The sequence below is a fragment of the Myxine glutinosa genome, chromosome 4, assembly GCF_964187855.1.
Source record: "Myxine glutinosa chromosome 4, kmMyxGlut1.1, whole genome shotgun sequence".
Classification (NCBI taxonomy): domain Eukaryota; kingdom Metazoa; phylum Chordata; class Myxini; order Myxiniformes; family Myxinidae; genus Myxine; species Myxine glutinosa.
Genome location: NC_136264.1, coordinates 32,184,592 through 32,206,786, shown reverse-complemented (window position 1 = coordinate 32,206,786; position 22,195 = coordinate 32,184,592). Strand labels below are relative to the sequence as shown.

General features: G+C 42.7%; 1 protein-coding gene across 1 annotated transcript in view; it reads right to left on the bottom strand.

Annotated features, from left to right (window-relative positions):
• Nucleotides 1-47: 47 nt before the first annotated feature.
• The window catches only part of LOC137424572 (ubiquitin carboxyl-terminal hydrolase 13), a 124,174-nt gene continuing 102,026 nt past the window's right edge, over nucleotides 48-22,195 (bottom strand). The window contains exons 13-20 of the mRNA XM_068112160.2: nucleotides 21,725-21,923; nucleotides 21,502-21,590; nucleotides 18,649-18,834; nucleotides 15,262-15,405; nucleotides 13,798-13,985; nucleotides 11,910-12,123; nucleotides 5,061-5,145; nucleotides 48-2,528 (exon numbers count right to left, since the gene is read on the bottom strand). Coding sequence (XP_067968261.2) covers nucleotides 2,435-2,528; nucleotides 5,061-5,145; nucleotides 11,910-12,123; nucleotides 13,798-13,985; nucleotides 15,262-15,405; nucleotides 18,649-18,834; nucleotides 21,502-21,590; nucleotides 21,725-21,923 — 1,199 coding nt within the window. The 3' untranslated portion in view covers nucleotides 48-2,434. The remainder of the gene's footprint in view (nucleotides 2,529-5,060; nucleotides 5,146-11,909; nucleotides 12,124-13,797; nucleotides 13,986-15,261; nucleotides 15,406-18,648; nucleotides 18,835-21,501; nucleotides 21,591-21,724; nucleotides 21,924-22,195) is intronic.

Sequence of the window (22,195 nt, the reverse complement as noted above, 5' to 3'; positions counted from 1 at the left end):
AAACTCCACAATAAATTCGATTCGTGAATAATAGTCACAAAAACAGGTTCAACTTCTTTAAAAATCCGTATATTTTATAGTGCCATTTCAAAAGAAAAACGGACATCACCAAGACTACATAGCGGTGAATAAGCAGTGTATAACTTGTAGCCTCGTGGTCTGCATACATTCCATGAACTGGCACAGTTGTCAAAAGGATTTAAAAATAAAAATTAATAACCTCGTTGCATATTAATAATAAGCAGTGAAGGAGGTATTGTGGATAAAGGGGAGCAGGGAATGAAAAGTGAAAATAATGTGGAGACAATCGTGATGGAGGAGAGAGAGAGGAAAATAAGTGCTGTGTGATTCTTGAGTGAGAGCAGGAGTTTGAGATTGGTTGAGAAGCAACAACGACAGTTTACAATGGAAGAGGAAGAAACCTAAAACCGAAAGTTTCATTTAGTGGTAGAAGAAACTCTTCTGTCTCATTACCTCCGCCACTGAAAATGGATGCAGATTATGTTTTCACCACAGTCTGTTTTTGTTGCTTTGTGAACAAGATATCTCAAAAGGTTGCGGACGGATTCGGACGAAATTTGGCGGAGAGGTAGCGTATGTGACAAGGACGAAATGATTAGATTTTAGAGAAGATTCGGATCCGGCTACTAGAATGTTTTAAGTGATTCTTCACCATTGGGAGATAGGGCCAAAAACTATAGCAGGATATCTCAAAAAATTGTCGACAGATTTGGACGAAACTTGGTGGATAGGTTCGGTGTCTGACAAGGAAGAATTGATTCGATTTTGGTGAAGATCTGAATATGGATTCGGCTACAATAATTATTTAATTTTTAAGTGCTTCTTCACCATTGAGAGATCGGGCGAAAAGCGATATATAACATATTTCAAAAAGTTGTGGACGAGTTATGACTAAACTTGGGGGATGAGTTGGTTATGTGACAAAATAAGCTGATTAGATTTTGGTGAAGATTCGGATCCGGCTAGTAGAATTTAAATGATTCTTCACCATTGAGAGATAGGGCCAAAAACTATATATAGCAGGATATCTCAAAAAGTTATGGACAGATTTGGACGAAACTTGGTGGACAGGTTGGGTGTCTGACAAGGACTAATCGATTCGATTTTGGTGAAGATCTGAATATGGATTCAGATACGAATATTATTTAATTTCTTAAGTGATTCTTCACCATTGGGAGATAGGGCCAAAAACGATACATAGCAGGATATCTCAAAAGGTTATGGACAGATTTTGGCGAAACTTGGTGGACAGGTTGGGTGTGTGACAAGAACGAATCGATTAGATTTTGGTGAAGATCTGAATATGGATTCAGATACGAATATTACTTAATTTCTTAAGTGGTTCTTCACCATTGGGAGATAGGGCCAAAAACGATACATAGCAGGATATCTCAAAAAGTTATGGACAGATTTGGACGAAACTTGGTGGACAGGTTGTGTGTGTGACAAGGACGAATCGATTCGATTTTGGTGAAGATCTGAATACGGATTCAGATACGAATATTATTTAATTTTTTAGTGATTCTTCACATCGAGAGTATGGGTGAAAAGAGATACATAACATGATATTAAAAAAAGTTGCAGACTAGTTATGACGAAACTTGGTGGACGAGTTGGTTAGGTGACAAGAAAGAGCTGATTAGATCTTGGTTCAGGTCCGAATCCAGATCCGGCCTATCAGTGGGATACAAAACAAACTGTTCAGCCTGGCGGAGGTTTGCGCTCGACCGAGTTCCGTTCTAATTTATCTTGATCTGATCCTCCACACTTTTCTTGACACCAAACATTTCTAAACATTTCTCGACACAACCATGCTTATCGAGAAATGATCAGCGATGATGCGTTCATGATAAAATAGCTTGAGTCAATTTAAATAAAGAACGAATAAAGCAGTTGGGGGTCAGCACAAAATAGTGAAGAATGTGTGGATGGAGGAAAAACAATAAGATGGCAGGAGGTGCGAGGAAGGATGAATGAAAGAAACAACAGTGAGGTGTCAACATATGGGACGGGCTGTGAATCGTCAGTATAAGATGAAGAATATTGACTAATGATGGCAAGGACGTCGGTTGATGAGGAGTGGTGAGGGAAGGCAAGCCGTGCAGAATAGCTCGTGGGTGAGGCTGCAAGCCAGCAAAATGTGACGTCATTATGTGCGAGTTGAAAGATGGGGCTAAAAGAAGATGAAAAAAGGGTTTTACAATAATACACCAAGCTTATCCCCTTCTGCAGACGGTTCCGACAATCGATAACTGGAGCAAATGGGGAAAAGCCAGATTGCGTATGCCAGGCCCAGCCCGAGCCGGACGGGCAACCACTCTCCGTCACAGGGCCCGGGGATTATAAAAACAAAGCGCGGATGTTTTCATGAGATGACTCCACTGTCTGCTGGAAAACAGAAAGCAGTTCTTGTTCAGCTGCAGGTGCGTTTGTAAAAATATATGTATCCCAGGTCCTTGGGTGGCTTTTCGGATATGGAAACCTTTTCATCGTTGTAAATGACCCAGCTGTAGGAAAGACAGGGAAGCAGGAGCGTCAGCACAACTTTTGTGAATTTGGTGTGTATTTATCATGGAGCATCGTGTGTATTTTACCAGTGGAATGATTGTCAACCTGAGGTTTCCAGAAGTATTGCTGTACTGCAACTCATTTGGCTGCTCGTATGAAGTTAAAGCAAGATTATGGTGAAGCAACATGCTGGCACTCCGACGTAAGTTATGTAGTCAACTTTTCCACGATAAAGTACTGTTTTCCCAAATGACATGTGATTCATGTGAACTGCATGTGGTCATGTTGTCATAAGGAATGGCAGTTATGGCAATAACTGATTTAAAAGGTGAGATCGGTCGCTCCATTTTCACGAGATTCTAGAAACAAAATGTAAAGTAACTAGAAAGTACAATTTGACGTGAATGTGTCGATGGATATTCCTCCACCCACGTTAAAAGTTAAACCACTGTTTGGGCGGAGGAGGGACAAGGAGTAGGGTGGGAGGAGGGTAACGAGAGTAGAAAAGATCATGGTTTTGGATTGGGGACTTTTTGTGAACAGCTGTCCTGAAGACCTGGAGGGAAGAAGGAAGAACGAGGTTGAAGAGAATGTGGAAGTTGGCTCTGCAGGCAGGAGAAAAGAGGAACAAATGAGTGGAGGTGAGCAGTGATCTGAGATGTAGGTAGTTTAACCAGAAGAGGTTGATATTGGACCACGTGAGCCTAGTAGAAACCTGAGGGGGGAGACAAAGCACAGAAGGAGCAGATGGTGCAAGGCCAGAAAGGAGGCGGAAGAGGAAGGAGAGACCTCCGAGCTGTCTGCGATGGCGTAGTGATAGTCCCATAGACTCAGCGTCATCACGGGAGATTCCAATAATCTTAAATGCCTTGGTTTCCACAGCGTCAAGCTGAACAAAGTGTGAGGCATGGGAGCCAGCCCAAAATGGAGGTTAGTGCTCCATCAAGCTGCAGAATACGCCCTTGTAGATGGATAGAAGTTCAGGTGTGCCCATTCGGTGGCTAGCTTTGAAATGTGGTTTGCCCAAGAAATATATCAGCTGATCATGTGGCTGAGTGAGGAGTTTGAATGACTGAACTTCCTCAAGAGGATTGATAAGAAAGTATATAAATAGGGGTGTTAGATGGTCCTTTCGGAAAGAGACATTGAGTGTGAGATTTGTCAGGATTGAAAGACAGACATATTCCAAGTGTTTGGCCAGGTTGTGATTTTTTTCAAGTTTTGAAGAGAGGGAAGAGGATGCGGCCTGCCTGTCTGAAAGATGAAGGATGTCACGGCAGAGGGTGGAGTCATCAGCAAATCGAGAAAGAGGATTTTTCAGAGATCATTTATGAAGATCTCGAATAGGACTGGGCCCAGCATATTGGCCTGGGACGTGGAAATGAAATGATTCCGTTGAGTGCCACATGTTGGCTACGAGAGTAGAGGAAGTCAGTAAGCCATGTGTGGAGGTGGCCTTGGATGCCATAGGCAAGAGTTTGGTGAGTATGGCAGGAAAGCAGACGGACTGTATCAAAAGCACAAGATATGTCCAGAGAGACGGCCCTGATCTCATGTCTGATACTGAGGGCCTTCGTCCATTGCTGGGAGAGTAGAAGCAGCATGTCCAAGGTGAAGTGACCTCATCTGTAACGAAATTGATGATCTGAGATGACGCTGTTGGAGCAAAGAAAGGATTTCATATCAACTACGATGATGGATTCCATGACTTTGGTGATAATTAGAATCAAGCTGATAGGATTGTACTTAAGGGGATCAGTTTTTGCACCTTTGCACGTAATGCAGTGATGTTGGTGGATTTCCAAGCAGATGGAAGATGCCTGAGCGCAAATGACAGGGTGGAAAGGGCAGAGAGGATGGGAAAGAGCAGCAGAGCAGGATTTTGGGACACTTGAGCTGATGCCGGCCTGTCCAGTTGCAGAGTCAGAGTCGAGAGTGGCCAGAAACGTTTCCACCTTCTCGGGTGCAAAAGACAGGGTCCAGGAGCAGTTGGGTACGACAGAGATGGATGGGTATCGAGAGTGAGACATTGGGGACACAAGATTTGGAAACAAACATAGAATTGAGCTATTCGGCCTTCTCACGAGCGGAGTCTGCGGTGGTGCCATTTGAAGGGATGGAAGGGTTCACGTGATTGCGGTAACAACGATTTTCAATTCAAGGTCGCATGGCCTTAGGTCTTCTGAATGCCAAATCAAACAAACACACATCTGCATCCACTCGTCATGATATGTTTGTTCCTCTGCCCGTACGGCATATTGGCAGATTGGGGGCACTTGCAGAAAGTTTTGATGGGTTCTTGGCCTTGTATGAATGGCAGAACAGTAGTTTCATGAGTCGTATTCAAATACACAACCGACATGTCATTCGTGCGCAGAATACTGGCCAGGTTATAACGTGTGATGAGCAGAAAACAACCCATGGTGGTGTATTGGTAGTGTGCAATGGACACGTGATTTAAAGGGATGTTTGGGGTGAGCTGATGGTGTGCGAGACTTGTCAAGTGCTTTGCTGTGGCAGTGTGAGCTCACCGTCCTTCTTTGCGGATATGGCACACGTAATGACCACATTTGGCAGAAGGCCCCATATGGCTGATGAAGGCGAAGAGTCTGTATCCTGCTCGGCACAAAAAGACAAAGGAAAGGTCAGGTGGCTTACTTTTCAGTGTGCCCTGCAAGGGATGAGCCCAATTTGTGTGACAAGTTACATGTTCATATTCATAAAGTTTCAACGATTAGTAACTTGCCCCTCGCCACACTCTTTTCTGCAAATGTATTTTAGGCTTCTCAGGACTTCTATTAAACGAGTGATAAAATAAAACATTTTCAGAAAGAACAACAAAGCGATTAAATCATAAAATATTTCAGTCAAATAACACAAGGCAAACGGAGTTTTGTGAGTGTGTTCGTGCATGCGCGTCTGCCAGACTTCATTATCGTTCCCAAAGGGAGGCAGTGTTTAGTCCATGGTATCCTGATTTTTGAAGAACAAATTTTCCAATATTTAATTTTTTCATTAAGATTTAATTTTTCAATTCTCAATTATTTATTTTTTCAAATTTTCTGATCGTTATTTATTAATTATTTATTTTAAAAAAAATCAAAAATAATTCCGATTATTTAATTATTTGTTTTTTCAGAAAAAATTCTTCCATTTTCTATTTCCCTTTTTAATTTTCAATTTATTTTTCATATTTCTTGATTTTCACTTTTTTTTCTTCAAATATTCAATCATTTCATTTTTCCATTATTAGTCTAGGTTTCCCTGGTGTCTTGCTTTTTGGAAAAAAAAAAGAAGAAGTTTTTCATTATGAGGAACATTTAAGTGTTACCAATTGGCTAATATTATAAGTTAGCTATACCAGGAATCGTTAACAATCTTCGATCGCAGCCCTGTAGTTCTAAAAGTTTCTGCTGTTGTAGAATAATAAAAATGATACCGTTAGAAAGCTAATAATTTACTCGGAACAAAGATTTGTCTGTTTAATCTGTGTTTAAAACCCTCCTTTCCATGAGGGAAGAGGAAGAAGCAGGACCAGGAGATTTAACAAAGCGATTCAAATGGTACAACAGCAGGAACCCTTTAGAATAAAAAAGCATGATGGACACTGAAGGAGGACATAAAATGATACATAGCAACACTTCTCAAAGCAAGATAAAATATATATGAAGACCATTCCTTTTTGCATCTTCCAATGTATAGGGCTGCCAAAGCAGTTTCCTCGGCTATTGGGCACAATCCTGGACAGGTCTCCACTCCTCAGGATACTCGAATGTCTCATTCATCCCAGTGAGCTGGTACTCATTTTGCCCACCTCGGAAGGATGACAGACTGAGTCAACCCACTCACCTGGTGTTAATTTAACGGAATGCATTTTAAGGCAATTTTCCCTGCAAGAGCGGGGGTTAGCCTTGCGGTCCCCATGACAATCTTCTCCATTTTGCCCTATTTTCTGCATCTCTCCTTGTTATAACCCCCTTGCCCGCATTTCTTCTTCGACCATCTTTAGCCAAGTCTTTCTCGGTCTTCCCGTCCTCTACTTCCTTCCACATTCATTTCCATCACTCTTCTCAACCAGTCACTTTCATCCTTCCTCAACATATGACCAAACCATCTCAACCTGTTCCTCTTCACAGCATCAATCACAGGCTCTATTCCCATCATCTTTCGCAATTCATCATTTGTCTTCCTCTCTCTCAACGATACTCCGCACATCCACCGAATTATATTATATATATATATTTTATTTTGTGTATATATCTATATATATCTACATATATATATATATATATATATATATATATATATATATATATATATATATATATATATATATATATTATAAACAACGACAACAACTACGTGTTATAAAATATCTTTTTTGTATGAATGAATGAATTGAATGATCGTTTTAAGGCCATTTTCCCCACTAGAGCAGGGGTTAGCCTTGCAGCCTTGCGGGCCCCATGACAATCATGGTTCCCTGTTTGAGGCAATGTTTTTATGGCCGGATGCCCTTCCTGGCGCCAGCCCTTAGTCGCCTCTTACGATGCACAGGGATACGGTGTACCTATTCTAAACCGGGGTACACACCGGGATCATTCATCCCAGCAAGCAGGTACTCAATTTGCCGACCTCGGAAGGATGACAGGCTGAGTCAACCCCCCTGGTGTTAATTCAGCGATCGACCGGGATTCGAACCCAGGATCCTCGGATCCCAAGCCGGCACGCTAACCACTAAGCCAACACCAGGTTTTGTATGTTTCACTTGATTTTCATCCTCATTGAGACTCACAGATAGACATGCAATATGTTTGTGAGGTGCAACATTCTCTCTTTTGCTTAAACCTGTCAACGATGTGACAGGTAGCCACTGCTAATAATGTTGAAAGCTTTAGATTCCACAGAATCCAGGAGATGCTGATGTGATGCTGTGGTACCAGCCCAGAGCAGAAGCAGTCCTCCATTGAGCTAAGACTTTGTCAGAGCTCTGATTGTTGAAGGAATGACTACGGTGGAGGATGCCAACTTTACGATATCATCAGTTCATGAGGTCATGGCTGATGGTGAGGCCAAGAAGTTCGAGTGTGAACCTCTTCTCATGGCTGACCTTGGAATTAGCCGAGTTAGTGTGACAATCCTTCATCCACTCTTGAGTCTGGGAGGTCAGTGTTTAGATTCCATCCGTTTGATTTGAGTCGTATGAAAGACTTTAGAAATTGCACCATGCTGCTTCCTTGCTCGATGCTTAGCATTTGCAAGATGGACCACGAACAAACCCCATAGGTTGCCATCCATGGGACGGAATAAATCTGTAGTTATTTTCCTCACTAAGTGAGGAGAGAAAAGTAACAAAGATGGCGTTGCCAGTACCCAGAGTGTCCCAGAAAATCACGTCACTTCCCAGAAGCTCAGGCTATGTTGGTCTGAAGTAAAGCCCAGTGTTGCTGTATGCATGTTTAAGTTTTGGCAGTTCTGTTTCAAGTTTATTCGAATCCATATTTAAATGTAGCAAACGAGGAAGTTCCAATGCTTCAAAATGGATCCATAATGACTGTCCAAGCCCCCTGAGCTGCCTGTATCGTGCGGTTCGGTGCTCAAGTTGTGCCTCTGAGGTTCTGCAGTGACGGATATGTGTTATAAAAGATCTCCACTGTTGGGGGGACAGAGAGGGTGGGGTAGGGACAGACTAGACCCTCAGTCTCGGTGCCGGCGAGGTGCACCCTCTCCCCTGTCAGCATGAACTGCGTACCCCTGTTCGTGAATGTGGCATTTAGTGATGTCCGGGTTCGTGACCTCTCAGGCCGTCCCTGCTGTGGCCAGGAGGCTTCTGGCGGTGGGTTTGATCAGCAGGGTTTTGAGCAAGGATTGTGATGGAAGAATGCCTGAAGCCTTGGGAGTTGTGAGTGGTGCCACATTCTTGGCTCTGCATTTTTTCCTCGTGCCCGTGCCCTCTTTGGGCTGCTGGCTAGGCAGGAACTGTCCTGGATTTCCATGTATTCGGCTCCTGGCAACACTCTTGGCTCTGTGTTGCATGCTTCTCCTCGGGTTTGCTGGCGATGTTTTGGGCCTGCCTTGGCATCGCCGACTGGCACTCCCTTCCTGCCACAGCTGCCCTCCCTCTGCTCATGACTTGTCTGCTCGCCGTCGGGCCCACCACCGTGCATGTCCCTGTGTCCCTACGCCCGCTGCTTGGTCTGTGCATGGACCTTGGTGTTCTCTGCTGCATGTGCATGGGACTTCTCTGTGTTTTTCTGCAAAAACGCCATGGACATCCTCGCCGGAGGTCAGGGAAACGGTCAATGTCGCAGCTTCCATGGCCATCTTTGGTTTGGTTGAACTTCATAGAGACTTGGTACAGCTATTTATTTATTTTTCCTCACTACACATCATGGTGCCTTTGCTGTGCACCAATCTGAGTCTTTGTTCTAATAACCACAATTGATTGCTTTGTTCTAATTACTATGATCTACTTTATTATTTTTTATTGCAATATTTTATGTTGCCTTTCATATTTTTCTTTAGGCTTTTTTGTGTTGACATACCTTTATATTGGTTTATGCATTTTATATAACTTGCATCTTATTACATGTTGATTTATCATTATTATTATTATTGTAACCTCATATTATTGTATCGATCCTTATTTTTCATGTTATACATGCCTGCATATGTACTTGTCATTTAAAAAAAAAAAAAGTAGTACTTTTTAATTCGTTTCATTTATTACCTTCGCAAAAGCGGAAGGTTATGTTTTGATCGCTGTGTATTTATTTGTATGTCTGTGTGTGTGTGTGTATGTTATTCGCATAACTCAAAAAGTATTCAACCGAATTGCATGAAATTTGGTGGGATGATTGGTTATTATACGGGACACATTTGATTAGATTTTGGGAGCAATCGGGTCAAAGGTCAAGGTCACGAAAAGGTCAAAATCGTATTTTAGTACAGTACAGAACAGTAGCTGCGGCGAAGGTATGCGCTCTACCGAGTGCCCGTTCTAGTTTATAGATGTTATTAGTCATTGTCATTTATTTTTTCATTTTATATTGTAAATCATTCACAATTCAGCTTCTGGCTGCGATGATTTGCTAATAAAAGCATGAATTGAATTTTATGTATATTTCTGCATGTGTGTGCGATTTGTTTCACAGCTCCTCCATGATACTTAGACCCTGTAGAAACTAGAGGGCTGCATTCGGAGATCGCTGATGGTTCGGAGAACGGGCTGCAATCGGAGATAGCCAACTCGTAATATGAATCAATTTTTGGCAATTGAAATTCTACCTCAATGAAAACAAACGTATTTTCTCACCAAAAAGCTGGACACAACGGACACCAAGACTAACAAGGAGAATTACTTTGCAATGCATCTCTACTGGTCCCAATGAATGTTATTGTACCAAGCACTCAGCAATTGTGAGCCATATACAGTAGAACAAATTGTTTTTGGTATGCAAAGCGACCGAATAAGTTGCAGTTTCTGTAACTCATCATAATGAAGCCATGTACCAAGTTTAAGTTCAATATGTTAGAGGGCATGAGGGAAAAAGTCTGGAAAACTAACCCATGTATAATATGTGATATTTTCTAAACCACTTGAAACTCTCTTGAAACTCTCCTAAACTCTCTTGAAAATCCTCTCCATCTCTTTGCTGATGACTCCACTCTCTGCCGCTCCATTCTTCATCCCTCAGATCGGCAGTCTGCAGCCTCCTCACTCTCTGCAGACCTGGACAAAATCACAGACTGGGCAAACAAGTGGAACATGTCTTTCAATCCTGACAAATCTCACACTCTTACTATCTCTCTCCGAAAAGACCGACTGGACAACCCTCCCATCCACTTTCTGAATAATCCTCTCCAAGAAGTTCTGTCACTCAAGCTTTTGGGTCTTACTATCTGCCATGATCTTTCCTGGGAAAACCACATTTCCAAGCTGGCCTCCAAAGCCAGTCGCCGACTGGGCATCCTCCGTCGTGCGAAGTCCTTCCTTGGCACACCTGAGCTCCTCACCACATACAAGGCTTTCATCCGCAGCTCAATGGAATACTGCTCTCCCCTCTGGGCTGGTGCTCCTGCCTCACACCGAGCTCGTCTTCACGCTGTTGAAACCAAAGCGTTCAGAATCATTGGAATCTCCCGCGATGACGCTATCTCCGAGGGCCTTTCACTTTCTCACCGCAGGCAGGTTGGTGGTCTTTCCGTCTTCTACAGACTCCTCTCCGGCCTTGCTCCCCCAGCTCTCTCTGGGCTCTGTCCCCCAAATATTCCTACAGGTCGCAGAAGATCTGCCTGCAACCCTCTTATGATTAAACTGCCAAAATCAAGACTCTCTGCTCACCTTCACTCTTTCATTCCTCTTTTCTCCCACCTCTGGAACAAACTCCCTCACTCTCTTCAATCCCACTCCTCCCTCCAGGTCTTTAAAACGGCTGTTCACCACCATCTCTTATCTTCCCAAATCCAAAACCTTGATCTTTTCTACCCCCGCTAATTTCACCCCAAATCCACTTTTTTGAGGTGACTTTTGACTTCTTTCCTGGAAGTCCTTGGTGTCCTTGCGTTTTATACCTACCCTGCCTCCACCCAGGCCCTCTCCCTCCCACACATCTCCCGATGTCCCTGCTCTCAAATGTTGTGTTTGTGTGCTTCCTCCCCTTCTCTCCCCATCTTGTCGACCGCTCCCCTTTTTATATACTTTGTTTGCTTGTTTGTTTGATTTGTTTGTTTGATAAATGTTAGCTCTTTCACGAGCCTCGACTCTGTATACAAAAAAAAGAAAAAAAAAAGCATGACTCCCTGAAAAATTGGTGAAGCGCCCCAAAACTCAAACTTGTTTTGTATCTCATCATAACAAATCCATGTACCAAGTTTCAGTTGAATATGTTGAAGGGCATGGGAAAAAAGCCTGGAAAACCATAGTTGGGATGGACAGACAGACTAACAGAGAGCAAACCTATAGTACCCTTCAGTGAAAAAAATTGGGGACATATAAAACTTATTGCTTCCCTCTGGGAACCACAATAAAAAAAATTAAAAAAATTTAAAATCGGAAAAAATCTAATTGAAAAAAGAACTTTAAAATTGACAAAATATGTAATTAAATATGGCAATTGAAAAGTAAATAATTGAAAATTGAAGAAATTGGGAAAAAAATATAAAAAAATTGGGGGGGGGGGGGGGGGGGGGGGAATCAAATAACTGAAAATTGAAAATTTTAATAACTATAAAATTAAATAATGGAAAAATAATTCTTCAAAAAGCAGGACACCACCGACACAAAGACGAAACACTTAATGCCTCCCTCCAGGAACCATAACCAATCTCCTCCATGTGCATTTCATCACTGTTAAAAAAAAAAAAAAAAAAATATTTACTTCCAGGCCCATCTGATATTTGAAGTGCATTCTGATTGGCCGAGTTGTCAGGTGACATCTGCGAGACCCGATTGGCCGATTTAGGCCGCAATGGCCCATTCTGATGCGGCTCAGCTTTCTTCGATCTTGAATCAGCATCAATGTCCTCGTCATCATCAGCGCCATCACTTGGGAATGCTAGCAACCAATTGGTCGCTCGTTCCAAATTGTTATTCTGCCGAGCGGAAGGTGTTGGGAAGGTCAAACATAGCATGACTTGCCCATAGGTGATTATAAAACAATGGTTAGCATTATACTAATGTGCAGCAAAAATTCTCTACCTGCATTTACAAGCACTAATCAAAAACCTATTTTTCAAAAAAGAATGAAACCGTTTCCATTCCTGCATGCTGGATTCTTCTGCCTTCAACCCTCTGAATTCCAGCAATGGAATCATTGGTCAATAAGTTTCAACATGGCAATGAATACAAACCAATTTTACATCGTTAAAAATTCTTATTAAAAAAAATAAAAACTTTAAATATAAGTTCAAAAGTCTTATATTTTGATAGAACGAGTCCTTTATAACAAATTTGTATAAACTAAGTTATATGCTATAGATGAATGAAGCCAAATGTAACCGCGTTAGGAGTGGCATGGAAAGGGTTAAAAAGGAGGGAAGTGCAAGTGCAGCAGAGGTGTGTCTACAATAGCTCTCTATATTTTGTACTAGCAAAGGTACAAAGGTACAGCATTGCCGGGTAACATTGAGTTGCTTCCTGACGGGAATATGAAGAGGGGAGAGAGACAAAGAGGGGAGAGAGACAAAGAGGGGTGAGAGACAGAGGTGGGGGAAAACAGAGGCCAGGGTAGGGAGAGAGAGAGAAACGGGAGAGAGAGAGACACAGAGAGGGGACAGATAGAGGGGAGGGGGTGACAGAGGGTGGGGGAAAGAGAGTGGTGGGGTTGAGACAGAGAGGAGTGGGGGAGGGACTGAAAGGATTGGGGGAGGGACAGAGAGGGTTGGGGGAGGAACAGAGAGAGTTGTGGGAGGGACTGAGGGTTGTGGGAGGGACAGAGGGTTGTGGGAGGGACAGAGGGTTGGGGGAGGGACAGAGGGTTGGGGGAGGGACAGAGGGTTGGGGGAGGGACAGAGGGTTGGGGGAGAAACAGAGGGTTGGGGGAGAAACAGAGAGGGTTAGGGGAGGGACAGAGAGGATTAAGTTTAATGACTAAGCACACACACATGTGCACACACATCGGAGGTGGATACTTTAAGAACCTGGTAGGTCTCCGTTCCATCTCCTGAAACCCACCCATGTGTGGTGATAGCAGGCAACAACTTACACACACGCACACACACACACACACACACACACACACACACACACACACACACACACACACACACACACACACACACACACCCTTTTATTATAAATAGTGATGATAATTTGAATTATTTCCAAGAAAATGCAGTGCAAGTGATCTTCCAATATTTGTAACATCAAATCACATTTCATTACCTATTCTTACAAAGAGTCGTTTACATGTTTACAAAACCTAAAATGACAGATATTACAGCAATCCACTTCCCCATCCGATTATTCCTTCCACGATCTCCCACACCCCCACCCTATACTCCTTCAACACTATCTTCTCCCTTACATTATCGTTCTCATTCTATCCACCTAACCCTCTCCTCACCCCATACAAGTGCATGTTATGTACAGGTCACCTTGCAAATGCCCTTAATCTGATAGATTATCAATTTGCAAATAGCATATGGTAGGCCCCAAATGATAGATACTTCTTCCATGTTTAAAAAAAAAAAAGGAAATTAAAACTAATGATTAAAAAAAGCACGTTCCAGCCCAGCAGGCCTCTTCCCTTCTGCCCACCAACACACGTTTGCTTGAAGAGCCTTGAACGCCCGCTGGCGTGTGAACCCCATGGAGACGATAAGCGCCACGCTTTCCTCTGGGGGAGGAGCTTGGCTGGAAAGTTTTGGACCACAGGCACCTCCAAGAATAGCTTCATCCTCTTCTTCCTCCTTGTCCTCCGCTTTATCATCTAGCACGAGTGGTTCTGTAAAGTCTGCCCAAAATAACGAATGTCGGTGATGAAGAATGAAATGCTATTCAGGTGTACAGGTCATTAAGCATCGTTAGGCATGATATAAACATCACAGTTTATTATTGTAACTAAACACTGACACACGTTGTGACGTACAAATGCGACTGAAATTTGTAAGTTGGAACAGCTTGGGCCTCAACTCGACACAAAGTATAACAGTAGGACATATCTATTTGGTTAGTGCAACTTTGGGCCTAGAAACCTTCATCAAAGGCATTCTTATTTTGTGAAATGGAATATTGCTCTACACTCCGAGCCAGGTCCTTGTACTCCTAGATGCAGTGACCGTTAAATACAGAATTTACTGACCATTATTAGTGCAGCAAAGTGAAATTATTATTACTAGGGAGGTACCCGTGCTACGTGCTACGCACGGGTGGGAGGCCAGAAGCAAACAGACAATGCAGAAACGGCAAATGCTAAAGCATGAAACCAATAAATTCCACATTCCTGTAGCACCTTCAGTGGCACGTCAGACATGGACAGCAAGTTCGTGAAGGACTTCCATGAAAAACGTACCCGTTCGCAAACAAACAGGTACATGTATTCCATTCCCAGTCAATAGCGAATCTGCATATGGCGATCCGCGAATATCACGCTTAGAACGTAAAACCGTGACGGCATTCCGTCATTCACTTGAACTCGATATCTCTTTTTTCATTCCAAACAGCATAACTCCAATCACAAATTAAATAGCATTAACATAAAAAAATAAAGTTTTAAAAACATTCGTGACATAAACAAATATTTAAATCCTGATGTGAAGTTCCGTACGGTTGGGTGAACACAATTACGAATTCAAAATCGTAATTGTATTCACTCAATTCCAATCATCAATTGATACTTTAACAAAACGATTAACATGTTTAACGATTAAACATTACGATTGAATGACGGTTGTATTGGGATATTATCAAACCCGCGCATTGCCGTCATCTGTCCACTTCCGCATTCGCGGCAGGTTCATAATTCTCATCAAAATCTAAACAGTATTTGTAGAATTTCAATAAAAGCCACATCACTGTTCATATCGGTAAATATTATTCCATCGTGTTTGGAAAAACTGGAAAATTGGAAAAACAATATAGCCTATTTTACTCAAGGAAGTCCCAGGATTACCCACCCAAAATATCGTTGCGATCGGTTCAGCCGTTTTTGCAGTACCAGGGAACGGACAGACAGACAGACAGACAGACAGACGGACATTTGGTGAATTATAGTAAGATTTAATTTTTACCTGGCTCATCCATGTGAGAAAATATCCAATCCAGAGCATGATCAATACCCAAGCCTCCAGAGTAGTATAGGGCTTTCCTGCAGGCCTCTTTTGGAAAACCCATTTCCAGCAGTTGTTCAAAGATGGATTCCTCCACAAATGAAGCTGGAAGTCAAGGTGAGAGTGAGTGGTATTTCCAACATGAGGAACACTTGTATGCAAAATTCTGATCACTTGTTGAGTGATAATCAAATCCTTTAAAATTATATCTCCAATCTCCAACTACTTCAAGAGGAGTTACAATTGTGTGAGCATTACTTTGGAAAAATAAGGTTTAATTTATTTTCATGTGCGAAGCATTCCATTAAAATGTGATTACCACACCATGAAGAGCTGGAACAATGTCACTGCATGTGCATTGGGCAAACTTTGTCTTTTTCCCTAAAAAGGACCATAATGCAATCATATATTACTAGGGCATGCCCGTACTATATCTATATCTAAAATTATATCCCCCCCCCCTCTATTTACATGAAATGGTTTGGTCCAAAGCGAACGGCTTGCGAGTGGTGACAATCCCCCCCCTCTATTTACATGCAATGGTTTGGTCCAAAGCGAACGGCTTCCGGAGTTTGGTAAAGAAATCGCCATCGCGTGCACAAACGCGCAGGAAAGCGAATGAATCGCAAATTCGTTTTTATTAGTTGTAAAACATAGTTTAACGCCAACATAGTTTGCAAACGTGAAATAAATGAATACGCTCTCAAATGTGCCATCCGAGGCAGAGTGTGCCCGCCACGTTCGGCACACGCGATCGTTCGCTGCTCTCTGATTGGTTGAATCGTTTTTTGGACATAGCTCGGTAAGTAATTGTCCGATTAATATGAAACCTTGAAAAGGCACATCCTCGGGTCCCCAGCAATATACCTGGCAAGTTAAAAGTATATCGGACCCGTGGTTGTCGAGAAACAGCGGTCACAGACAAACGTACAGACAGACAGAGATTACTGGAATTATAGATAGATGACATCATCAACCCCACCTCCTAACCTACCCAAGAAAAAAAAGTACAAATTTACAGACTCAGCTTCATCGTGGGAGATTCCAATAATTTTAATGGCCATGACATCAAGCTCAGAAAGATGTGAGGCAGGGGAACCAGCCTGGAGGGGAGAGCAGTACTCCATCAAACTGTGAATGAAGGCCTTGTAGATGGATATGCGTTCAGGTGTGCCAAGGAAGGACTTTGTATGATTGAGGATTCCCAGTCGGCAGCTGGCTTTGGAGGCCGACTTTGAAAGGTGGTTTGCCAAAGAAAAATCATGGCTGACAATGAGACCCAGGAGTTTGAATGACTGAACTTCCTCGAGGAGGGTTGTTAAGAAAGTAGATGTAGGGGGTTTGCCAGATGGTCGTTTCGGGCAGAGACAGTGAGAGTGACATTTGTAAGGATTGAAAGACATATTCCAAATGTTTGACCATCTTGTGATTTTATAATGGTCTGAAGAGATGGAACCCACCTGTCTGAAGAATGAGGGATGTCACGGCAGAGGATGGAGTCATCAGCAAATACATGGAGTGGATTTTCCAGGGAGTCAGAGAAATCATTGATGAAAATCTAGAATAGGACTGAGCCCAGAACACTGCTTTGCAGCATTCCTTCCTTGACAGGGAGAGGAGATGAAAGGATTCCATTGTGTGCCACACGTTGGCTATGAAAGTAGAAAGATGTCAGTAAGACACGTGTCGAGTTGGCTTTGGATGCCATAGGGAGAGTTTAGTGAGTATGGCAGGAAAGGAGACTGTATCAAAAGCACGAGATGTGTCCAGAGAGACGGCCCTGATCTCATGTCTGACATTGGTGCACACAAAGCAAAATAAGTTTTGCAAAAGTTCAATTTCTAATCTCATGGAGTAAGATGCCCCTCCAATATTTGATGTTGCTTGATCACATCTCACACCACATGGAGGTGATGAGCACAAGGCCCTTAGAGTCATCAATATCTTTCAGCAAATGGAGGTGGCACGAGGTATTATCCTTCACCCAGCAAACCAGTTGGTGAATTCACAACCCTCTGCCTCCTTTATTGTTGTCTTGCTTCTCCAGAAATGTTTACACCCTGTGCCACTCCCCCACCCCTTCAGGTTGCTTTTGTTCAAAGTCTTCTCAAGTCAATCTTTACACTCATCTCCACTCCTTTGTCTGTTCCTCCCCTCCCCCACCCTCCCCAACTTCTCTTCTCTTCATTGTAATAATTCATTTATTTTGTATAGCGCTTTTCCAGAAGCCCAAAGGCGCTTTAAGTCAATTGTACCTTCACTCCTCTTGTCCCCCTTGTATATAATATGTGAATTGCTTCCATAAGAGTGTTCTTGTACTCCATTCTCAAGTTCTTAAAGATGGCAGCCAATTTCTATCTCGGGTTTAATGTTGTTGTCCTCCATGTCTATCCATAAGCCTTCCAACTGAGCATTATATTTTGTCTACCTACAGCTTTCTCCAACTAGTACGCCAATTCCCTACGGGAGCGGTAGGAAGGGTCATTCCTCTCTGGGGTATATAGATTACAGTAGCTCTACGCTCGGACCTCAACAACATTGGGGTTGTTTTCAGTTACCAAGTTTCTTGGGGAGCGCTCACCAAGTGGCTTAAGCATTCAAGCAAGCACTCCATTCGAAACCGTTGATAAGGAATGTATGGCTTGGCAAGCGTGAGCTAGCTGGTTGGTAAATGACATACCCTGTGTTTCCTCGCTTTCAGTTTAGTGTTAAACAGCAGTAGTGACTGTTTCAAAAGGTAATCATACATGTTTGTGATTTATATTCCGGGAAGGGTTTACTACGACACGGCAAGATAAGCTATTTTTACACATTAACATGGCGTTTGGCCAAGGAAACCCCTTCAGAAGAGGTGATACTATTAGTGTTAACATTGTTTTGTAATAACAATAATGTTATGCTATTATCTTTGGTGTTATTACATTTGTTATTAGAAGCGGCCTTGGGAAAACGCCACGATAAGCTATCTTAATGCGGATATACACCTCAACACGGAGTTTGTCCAAGGTGCAAATCCCCCTTGAGGGGGGGTTGGGGAGGGTGGGGAGGAAGTTAAATCGCTACAACCTCCATCATGTAACCGTTAGTCCTCCTGATAAGTTTGGTTGCGATTGGATAAGTAACGACTGAATGTATTGCCATGGTCAGACAGACAGACAGACACTAAATTGTGTATTTTAGTATGATTATGGCGATGTCTGTCTGATTGTTTCCCTCCACCTCGCCAGTCTGTCGACCTTCCACTCTCTGTTGTCTAGCTCTTTCACAAACCTTGAAATCAGTAAAAAAAAAACCTTCAAGAGTTTATTACAGTACAAAATCAGTATACATCAAGAGCGTTGCACTAACCTCCAGGTGGTAAAAGGGCCATGTCATTTTCTTGGCCTGGGGGACAACCGAGTGTCGGCCGACCAAGTGATCCCATAGGTCGAAGAGTGGGTGGTGCAATGTCAGGCAGCTCCTTTTCACCTGGCCGCAGTCCAACACCTTTTAACTTTATGATGTCCAACTCATCAGGCATATCCACAGACACGTCTGAAATAGAACAAATTAACACCTCAAAGGGGAACCCAAACGCAAATTTATTTTTCTTAAGCAATTGAAAATCATCAACCAGTCTAATTTGAAGGGAAAATGTTTTGAATATATATTTTTTTAACCAATCACAAAGTGCTTCAAAAAGCCCTAAATTGTCGATTTTCCATTTCGCCAGTGACGTCACACTCAGAACCCACTTTGAACCTAATGGCGGCATACATAGAGAAACAGTGCATGTCGAGCTTGAATTCCAATACTGATTCCACCATCATTAGCAGCTCTGGAGGTTCTGAGTTTGTTGAAACTGATCGGCGTTAATCATTGATGAGGGAATTGCATCGTCAAATGAAGAGTCGAACGTCAGAGGGAGTCGAGTTATTAAAAAATGGATAAACACGAGAAACTTGTTGTACAGAAAAAAGAAAGAAAAAGCAGTTGGCTATGAAGAACAAAAATAATAATAATATTAAAAAGCAGCTAAAATTCGACAAAAAAAATTGGTGGGGGTAGGACGAGGGATAACAAAAAGGTAAAGAGTGAATATAGAAGATATTGTAACAGTCGCTGGATTCGGACCAGTGTCTTGATCACAATCCTGACAAACTACTGTAAGGGTGGACCGACCATGGGGTGGACATGTGGTCAAATCTTCTCCCGAACGATCACCAATTTAGCGACGGAATGTCCTCAGAGACCGTCTGGCATCTGCCGGGAAAGCCGGACAGATCTTTTCTTCGGTTATTGATGTACAGAACCTCGACCGAGACCTGTTGCTTATGGCAATTTCCCTGCTTAGAAAGGGATCAAGAGCCGAGCGAAATGTACCCCGGGGAAACATACGGCAAATTTAACCCTCCTCTTGAATTCGTCGTCTTATGTTCATCGTTGTCTCAAATTACTGGAGGCTCCAAGTCGACCATCACCAATTTAAATAAAGTCAAGCAAGTAGCTGAAGTGAAAGGGCGTGCGCTTGAATGGCCGTATGCCTTTAGAGGCCTTTTTTTTTTTCCCCGCAAGCAGGGGTTGGCCTTTTTCGGGGACCGTGGTTGTTGTTGTTTTTCGGTCCCCTTTTTGAAACAATGTTTTACGGCCGGATGCCCTTCCTGCCGCCAACCCTTTTTGTCGCCTTTTACGACAAGCAGGGAATTACCAGTGAACTGGTACTCAATTTGCCGACCTCGGAAGGATGACAGGCTGAGTCAACCCCACTGGTGTTAATTCAGCGATCGACCGGGATTCGAACCCAGGATCCTAAGCTGGCACCCTAGCCGCTAGCCCAACACCAGGGTACAAACCTTTGAGCCCAGATACACTAAAATAAATAACTCAAACTCAAAAACTCAAATAACAACTCAAACTCAAAAAAATGGAAAATTAAGAGAATATAAAATAACAAGACGTCATGCAGGGCACGATACTTGCAAAATCCACTCTCCTCCAAAAAAAGGTTGCCATGGATACATCAAATTGTCCATTTCATTAACATTAAAATTGACAATCTTAATCAAAGCTCGGTTCAATCAGATTAAAATTGATGATTTTTGAGATGAAAATTGATATTAGAAGTTTGTGCTTGAGTTGACCTTTGACCTTTTAACCCCAGAAATCGTTGGTTTTCCAATTCTGTGACGTGCAATGCAATTACTCTTTAATTATGAGGTTAATTGGATGAAAACTGATGATTGTTCAGATGAAAATTGACGATTTTAGAAGTTGGACCTTGAGTTGACCTTTGACATTTTGACCTTAAAAATAGTTGGTTTCCTAATTCAGCGCGGCACTCTGCAATTGCTGTTTAATTTTCAAATCAATCGGATGAAAATTTAGGATTTTTCAGATGAAAATTGAGGATTTTGGAAGTTTGACTTTGAGTTGACCTTTGACCTTTCGACTTCAAAAATAGTTGGTTTCCCAATTATATGAGGCACTATGCAAATGCTGTTCAATTTTCAAGTCAATCGGATGACCAACTCTGAAGCCTGGTTTTGGCTTAGCGGTTAGGGTGCCAGCTTGGGATCCTAGGATCCTGGGTTAGAATTCCGGTTGATCGCTGAATTAACGCCAGGGGGATTGACTCAGCCTGTCATCCTTCCGAGGTCGGCTAATTGAGTACCAGTTCACTGGTAATTCCCTGTGTGTCACAAAAGGCGACTAACAGGGTTGGCGGCAGGAAGGACATCTGGCTGTAAAACGTTGCTTCAAAAAGGGGACCACGGTGCCTGAAAAAGGCCTATCCCTGCTCTGCGGGGGAAAAATGGCCCCTAAAGGCGGTTCCTTATGACCAACTCTACCATCTGGTGAAGTTTTGTGAAGATCGGTTTAAAATTGTGACCTGTAGGTGATTGCCAAACATACAGATAGAATAACACACAGGACCAACCAATATACTTGAAAAATCTTCGATTTTGCAAATAAAAATATAAAACAAATAAATTAATCTCTCGAACTCAAAATGTTGCAAATTCGAATACTATCCAGAATGTATCTATTCAAATTCTAGAATCCACTGTATAAATTTTCGCTTGCCAAAACCAATAAATATAACATTGCACATTGCACAACCATATCGATTAAGGTGTTTGAGCCCAGATGTTCTGTGCAACTAGATATCTGTTTGTCTGTTCTTTTCACAGAGAGGTAGAGGTATCAAGTTGTACCACGTACCGATTTTCTGTGGGATCCAGTCCTGTCCATATGTGAATTTCTTCAGATGGATGATCAGGTAGTCGGGAAACGTGGCAAAACGTGCTGATCTGAGAAGCAGATGTCAACAGATTTCAAATATTGTGGGTCAGTTGGAATGCTCATAATTTTGGCAATTCCACACAACCACTGGAATATCATGACCACAACAAAAGGGTATGCACATGTAATGACAGCTACGTACTTGACAGCCATGGCTCTTGCCTGTAGCTCACTGCTCCAAAAGTCGTCCACATTCTCTGGCTCGGCAAAGGCTTGAAGGCAGGAACCGAACGGGACGCGAGCACGTGGACGCCCTACCACCTGGCTACCTGGACCGCCAGGTCCTCCAGGCCGACCTCTTTCACTTGCTCGCCATCGCCGATCCCACTCCAACAGCTGGTCTGCATTTCACCAATCCATTGTGCATGCATTAGTGTGTTACTAGACCATGAGGAAGAGATGATATGGCTAGAAGGATTGGAAGAGAGACTTGAGGATTGCTCATAATCTGATGACTCCTGAAACTTTGTGACGCAGTCAATATACTAATGAAGCCCCCCCCCCCCCCCTTCCCATGCCTCCTTCTCCCAAGCCCTCTCCCTCCCACACATCTCCCAATGTCCCTGCTCTCAAAAGTTGTGTTTGTGTGCTTCCCCTTCTCTCCCCATGTTGT